The 7,136-nt window shown below is 40.2% G+C and overlaps 1 protein-coding gene across 1 annotated transcript; it reads left to right on the top strand.

Annotated features, from left to right (window-relative positions):
• Positions 1-267: 267 nt before the first annotated feature.
• Positions 268-6,390, top strand: LOC139399474 (zinc finger protein ZFP2-like; the record flags this gene model as incomplete). The annotated part of the gene is made up of 2 exons (XM_071144889.1): positions 268-513; positions 5,091-6,390. Coding segments are annotated over 2 exons (1,436 nt in total), but the record flags the coding sequence as incomplete, so codon positions are not given.
• Positions 6,391-7,136: the final 746 nt, after the last annotated feature.

Here is a 7,136-nt window from a genome sequence, read left to right as displayed (position 1 = left end):
AATATTTTTGGCTGATATAGTGATTGTCTGTTTGTTTCATATCTGCAAAGTAGTGAAAACGCTGTCCGTTCCACTTTACATTGTGTCATTTAAAGTGTTCACTTGTTTAATGTGAATGAATGTTTTGTTATAAATGTTTAGCTACCTGATCTATTGTAATGAGATACTTGGAACAAGAAAAAATAAAAAATACAATTTTGAGAAGAAAGAAAGTGCCTGAACTGTCAAGACAATAATTTTTGTGTCTGTTTCTCTTTATTACTACAGGACTAGAATTAAGTCTGAGGCCAGTAACATCAACAGTGAGGACAAACCCAGCCTGCCTCTCTCCTTCCACACTGAGTCCAAAACTACAGTCACTGGGTCCTGATTGTGAGAGTGGAGCCCAGTTTGCACTGCAGGATCCAGAGATGGCATCAGTGAAGGTGGAAGACAGCAGTCAAACACAGGAGCTGAATGTCAACATTAAAGAGGAAGAAGAGGAGGAGAAGATTGGTAAATCTGTTAATCATGGTAAGAGCAGGTTCTATCTAACTAAATTTGTTGTTCATTCCAATTTCCCACTATGTATGAAAAGTTGCAGTAGAACTGTTTCATGATGAACTGTTTCAATGAGAAGGTAATGTTATTTCATGCTACTGACACTTGCATGGTTTGACACGAGGATTGGTTTTATTCACTGGACTGTCTGGAGTGATCAGAGAGTAGACTAAAGAAGTGAAGTAGACAAACTGCCAGTGTTTTAAAGTTCTATGAAATGAGTCTGTGTAGTTACTAACCCTTGTGATAGTGAGTGGAGGATGATATGAAATGAGTCTGTGTAGTTACTACCCCTTGTGATGTTGAGTGGAGGATGATATGAAATGAGTCTGTAGTTACTAACCCTTGTGATAGTGAGTGGAGGATGATATGAAATGAGTCTGTGTAGTTACTAACCCTTGTGATAGTGAGTGGAGGATGATATGAAATGAGTCTGTGTAGTTACTAACCCTTGTGATAGTGAGTGGAGGATGATATGAAATGAGTCTGTGTAGTTACTAACCCTTGTGATAGTGAGTGGAGGATGATATGAAATGAGTCTGTGTAGTTACTAACCCATGTGATAGTGAGTGGAGGATTATATGAAATGAGTCTGTGTAGTTACTAACCCATGTGATAGTGAGTGGAGGATGATATGAAATGAGTCTGTGTAGTTACTAACCCTTGTGATAGTGAGTGGAGGATGATATGAAATGAGTCTGTGTAGTTACTAACCCATGTGATAGTGAGTGGAGGATTATATGAAATGAGTCTGTGTAGTTACTAACCCATGTGATAGTGAGTGGAGGATGATATGAAATGAGTCTGTGTAGTTACTAACCCTTGTGATAGTGAGTGGAGGATGATATGAAATGAGTCTGTGTAGTTACTAACCCATGTGATAGTGAGTGGAGGATGATATGAAATGAGTCTGTGTAGTTACTAACCCTTGTGATAGTGAGTGGAGGATGATATGAAATGAGTCTGTGTAGTTACTAACCCTTGTGATAGTGAGTGGAGGATGATATGAAATGAGTCTGTGTAGTTACTAACCCTTGTGATAGTGAGTGGAGGATGATATGAAATGAGTCTGTGTAGTTACTAACCCATGTGATAGTGAGTGGAGGATGATATGAAATGAGTCTGTGTAGTTACTAACCCTTGTGATAGTGAGTGGAGGATGATATGAAATGAGTCTGTGTAGTTACTAACCCATGTGATAGTGAGTGGAGGATGATATGAAATTAGTCTGTGTAGTTCCTAACCCTTGTGATAGTGAGTGGAGGATGATATGGCTCATTATTTTAGAGTAGTTGTATTCCCCCTTTGTATTGTACAGTATACTTACTTACAGTGCCTTCAGAAAGTATTCATACCCCTTGACTTATTGCACCTTTTGTTATGTTACATCCCAAATTCAAAATGGATTAAATTGATATTTATTCTGAGCCATTTGCACACACAATACCAAGTAATGACATCACAATACCCCATAATGACATCACAATACCCCATAATGACAGGCAAAACATGTTTTTTGAAATGTAAAAAAATGTTAATACAGAAATATCTCATTTACATAAGTATTCACACCCCTGAGTCAATACTTTGTAGAAGCACCTTTGGCAGTGATTACAGCTGTGAGTCTTTCTGGGTAAATCTCTAAGAGCTTAGCACACCTGGATGATACAATATTTGCACATTTATTATTTTTTAAATTCTTAAAGCTCTCTTAAGTTGGTTGATCATTGCTAGACAGACATTTTCAAGTCTTGCCATAGATTTTCAAGCCGATTTAAGTCAAAACTGTGACTAGGCCACTCTGGAACATTCAATGTCTTGGTAAGCAACTCCAGTGTATATTTTGCCTTATGTTTTAGGTTATTGGTTATCGTCCTGCTGAAATGTGAATTTGTCTTCCAGTGTCTGTTGGAAAGCAGACTGAACCAGGCTTTCCTCTAGGAGTTTTCCAGTGCTTAGCTCTATTTAGTTTAATTTTATATCCCCAAATTAACATCCAAGTCCTTGCCGATGACAAGCATACCCATAACATGATGCAGCTACCACCATGCGAAGAGTGAAGAGTGGTACTCCCCCGTGATGTGTTGTGTTGGATTGGCCTCTTCTCCGGGAACTGAGTTGGGAAGGACGCCTGTATCTTTGGAGTAACTGGGTGTATTGATACACCATCGAAAGTGAAATGAATAACTTCACCATGCTCAAAGGGATATTCAATGTCTTTTATTAAAACATTTACCCATCTACCAATAGGTGCCCTTCTTTGTGAGGCATTAGAAAACCTCCCTGGTCTTTGTGGTTGAATCTGTGTTTGAAATATACTGCTTGACTGAGGAACCTTACAGATAATTGTATGTGTGGGTTACAGAGATGAGGTAGTGTGGTGGAATATTCTATTCAAGTGAGAGACTTGGTCATTTCTTCAAACAATCATCTATTTTAATATTGATTAATTATTGCAATAATGACACCAGTCAGCCCAACAGTCTTGACTTGTTGAGCTGAGCAGCCCAACTGATAATAATAAAACCGAGACCTTATATAGGACTTAAAAATGCTAAGTCAGGCTGGTTCCAACTCCCATAAGCCACCTTGGTTATTTACACAGGATGGTGTTCTACCCCCAACCCGGCTTAGTTTCCCAGATGCCAGGAAGATGAGACAATGAGGCATTGTTCTAAACTCTTCCAGGCTATCTCGGGTCACACACACCACATATTGTCTATGGAATGATAGCTTTAGGTAATTATCACCAAGTCAATGTCAGCCCAAGCTATCTAGCAAAAACCCATTTCCTTGACCCTACACCCAGACTAACTGCAGGAAGCTCAACTGGAAACCATCTCTTTATTAGTTGCCAGCCCAAGCTTCAAAAAGACTCCTCTCAGTTAACTCAGAAAGGGAGAGAGAGAGAGTCCTAAGAACCTTACTCAGACCATCCCATTCCCACCACATCACTCTCTGACATCATCACTCTGCGCCATTAGGATTTATTTAATAAAACTACCATTTGGTGCTTAAATGTAACAATCTTGTAATCCTGCTACCACAGTAGTCATTCAAAATGAATTTTAAACACTATTATTGCACACAGAGTGAGTCCACGCTGCTTATGTGACTTGTTATGCAACATTTTAGGCTTGCCGTAACAAAGATAGAATACTTATTGACTCGAGATTTCCGCTTTTCATTTTAAATTCATTTGTAAACATTCAGAAAAACTTAATTCCACTGGTGTTATGGGGTACTCCACTGGCGTTATGGGGTACTCCACTGGCGTTATGGGGTACTCCACTGGCGTTATGGGGTACTCCACTGACGTTATGGGGTACTCCACTGACATTATGGGGTACTCCACTGGCGTTATGGGGTACTCCACTGGCGTTATGGGGTACTCCACTGGCGTTATGGGGTACTCCACTGGCGTTGTGGGGTACTCCACTGGCGTTATGGGGTACTCCACTGGCGTTATGGGGTACTCCACTGGCGTTATGGGGTACTCCACTGACATTATGGGGTACTCCACTGGCGTTATGGGGTACTCCACTGGCGTTATGGGGTACTCCACTGGCGTTATGGGGTACTCCACTGGCGTTATGGGGTATTCCACTGGCGTTATGGGGTACTCCACTGGCGTTATGGGGTATTCCACTGGCGTTATGGGGTACTCCACTGACGTTATGGGGGTATTCCACTGGCGTTATGGGGTAAGGACTAAACACTTTTCAGGCCTATCACTTTCTGTCCTGATCGGTCCTCCAACTGGTGGTTTAGAATCTACAGATGTGGTATTCATATTCAGATGCTACATAGTCGTAGTAGAATTCATGTTGGTACAACTATATCCAATATCTAGTCATGTATCCATGTGTGTGGTATTGTGTGTGGTATTGTGTGTGGTATTGTGTGTGTGGTATTGTGTGTAGTAATGTGTGTGGTATTGTGTGTGGTATTGTGTGTGGTAATGTGTGTGGTATTGTGTGTGTGTGGTATTGTGTGTGTGTGGTATTGTGTGTGGTAATGTATGTGGTATTGTGTGTGTGTGGTATTGTGTGTGGTATTGTGTGTGATATTGTGTGTGGTATTGTGTGTGGTAATGTGTGTGGTATTGTGTGTGGTATTGTGTGTGGTATTGTGTGTGGTATTGTGTGTGGTAATGTGTGTGGTATTGTGTGTGGTATTGTGTGTGTGTGGTATTGTGTGTGGTAATGTATGTGGTATTGTGTGTGTGTGGTATTGTGTGTGTGTGGTATTGTGTGTGTGTGGTATTGTGTGTGGTATTGTGTGTGGTATTGTGTGTGGTATTGTGTGTGTGTGGTATTGTGTGTGGTAATGTGTGTGGTATTGTGTGTGGTATTGTGTGTGGTATTGTGTGTGTGTGGTATTGTGTGTAGGCCAATGACATAAATCCTCAAATGTAATCCTTTTTAAATTCAGGCTGAAACACGACAAAATGTAGAAAAAGTCAAGGTGTGTGAATACTTTCTGAACGCACTGTTAATGAAGTCGTATGTATGTCTCACTGACTGGTTCTTCTGATGTTGTTCACACAGGAGACCACGTTGAGACATTCTCTACATCCAGAGAGCAACAGCAGGAAGATCACAGAGCTAAGAGGTCTCACCACTGCCCACATTGTGAGGAGATTTTCCCATTTCTATCAAAGCTTAAAATACACATAAAAATACACACAGGAGAGAATCTGTATTCCTGCACTAACTGTGGAAAGAGATTCACAACATCACAATCTCTGACAGTTCATCAGAGAGTGCACACTGGAGAGAAGCCTTACTCTTGCTCTTTATGTGGGAAGAGGTTCTCTCAACAGATCCACTTACAAACACACCAACATGTACATACAGGAGTGAAGCCATACTCCTGCTCTGAGTGTGGGAAGAGGTTCTCTCAACAGTTCCACTTACAAATACACCAACATGTACATACAGGAGTGAAGCCATACTCCTGCTCTGACTGTGGGAAGACTTTCTCCCGATTGGATACCTTAAAAACACATGAACGTATACATACAGGAAATAATCCATATTCCTGTACTGACTGTGGGAAGACTTTCTCCCGATTGGATACCTTAAAAATACATGAACGTATACATACAGGAGAGAATCCGTATTCCTGTACTGACTGCGGGAAGAGCTTCACAACGTCAGGGACGCTGATAATTCACCAGAGAGTGCACACTGGAGAGAAACCTTACTCCTGCTCAGGCTGTGAGAAGAGGTTCTCTCAACATATCCACTTACAAAAACACAAACGTCTACATACAGGAGAGAAGCCTTACTGCTGCTCTGACTGTGGGAAGGGTTTCTCTCAACAAAACCACTTCAAATCTCACCAGCGAATACATACAGGAGAGAAGCCTTACTGCTGCTCTGAATGTGGGAAGAGTTTCATCCGATTGGAAATATTAAAATGCCACCAGCGAATACATACAGGAGAGAAGCCTTACTGCTGCTCTGACTGTGGGAAGAGTTTCTCACAACTGGGCAACTTAAAAACACACCAACTTATACATAAAGGAGAGAAGCCTTACTCCTGCTCTGACTGCGGTAAGTGCTTCACAACATCAACTGATGTAAAAGTTCATAAAAGAGCACACACAGGAGAGAAGCCTTACTACTGCTCTGACTGTGGTAAGAGTTTTGCCAGATTGTATACCTTAAAAACACATCAAAGTATACATAAAGGGGAGAAGCCTAATCAGTTCTCTCAGACCAACTATGATTAAAGTCATTGCATCACTTAATTCTCAAGAAAGCATAGCACACTATTATAATCCTATTGTTTCTCATTGTGAGAGAACTGTGCAGAGAAAAGGGAGCATTCTAGAATTTTAGCCTCTCTCTACTTTACTGATCAGTGACTGTGCACCTGGTCAGTTTTGATGTGTTTTGTTAGCTTCTACTTTACATATATTGAGAGGACTTTGGATTTGCCCTTAGGGTTGAATATCCTCTGTGAGGCTGGTTGACTGGGTGGTACTGCTTTCCTCTGCATTTTTCTGTGAGGAATGAGATACAACATGTATCAGATAGAGATGATGTGATCAGTTTTCTGTGGGAATGAGTTAGTAGAGAACATGTATCAGATTGTGATGATCAGTTTTCTGTGGGAATGAGTAAGTAGACACAACATGTATCAGATTGTGATGATGTGATCAGTTTTCTGTGGGAATGAGTTAGTAGAGAACATGTATCAGATTGTGATGATCAGTTTTCTGTGGGAATGAGTTAGTAGACAACATGTATCAGATAGAGATGATGTGATGATCAGTTTTCACCATCATTTTGGGGGGATTATTTTAGCTATTTGTTTAATTATATACAGTTTATGAAACAACTACATGTGTTTTATTACACTGTATTTAAAAACTAGATTAGTTATTTTCATCATTGATGATGGATATGTTTAGGTTACTCTATTGAAGCCAACTTAATTGACATGCCAATAAAAATAAATGAAATTGTAAATGAATTTGTACTTGTCAAACTCTTTTCTTTTATAGTTAGTTATTTTATATTATATCTGACAGTATGAATGGTTCTTATGGTTGTGTTCAGTTCTTCATATTAGATCTGACAGTA

Source organism: Oncorhynchus clarkii, unplaced genomic scaffold (assembly GCF_045791955.1).
Source record: "Oncorhynchus clarkii lewisi isolate Uvic-CL-2024 unplaced genomic scaffold, UVic_Ocla_1.0 unplaced_contig_13470_pilon_pilon, whole genome shotgun sequence".
NCBI lineage: Eukaryota > Metazoa > Chordata > Actinopteri > Salmoniformes > Salmonidae > Oncorhynchus > Oncorhynchus clarkii.
This window is presented reverse-complemented; position numbering and strand designations above follow the sequence as displayed.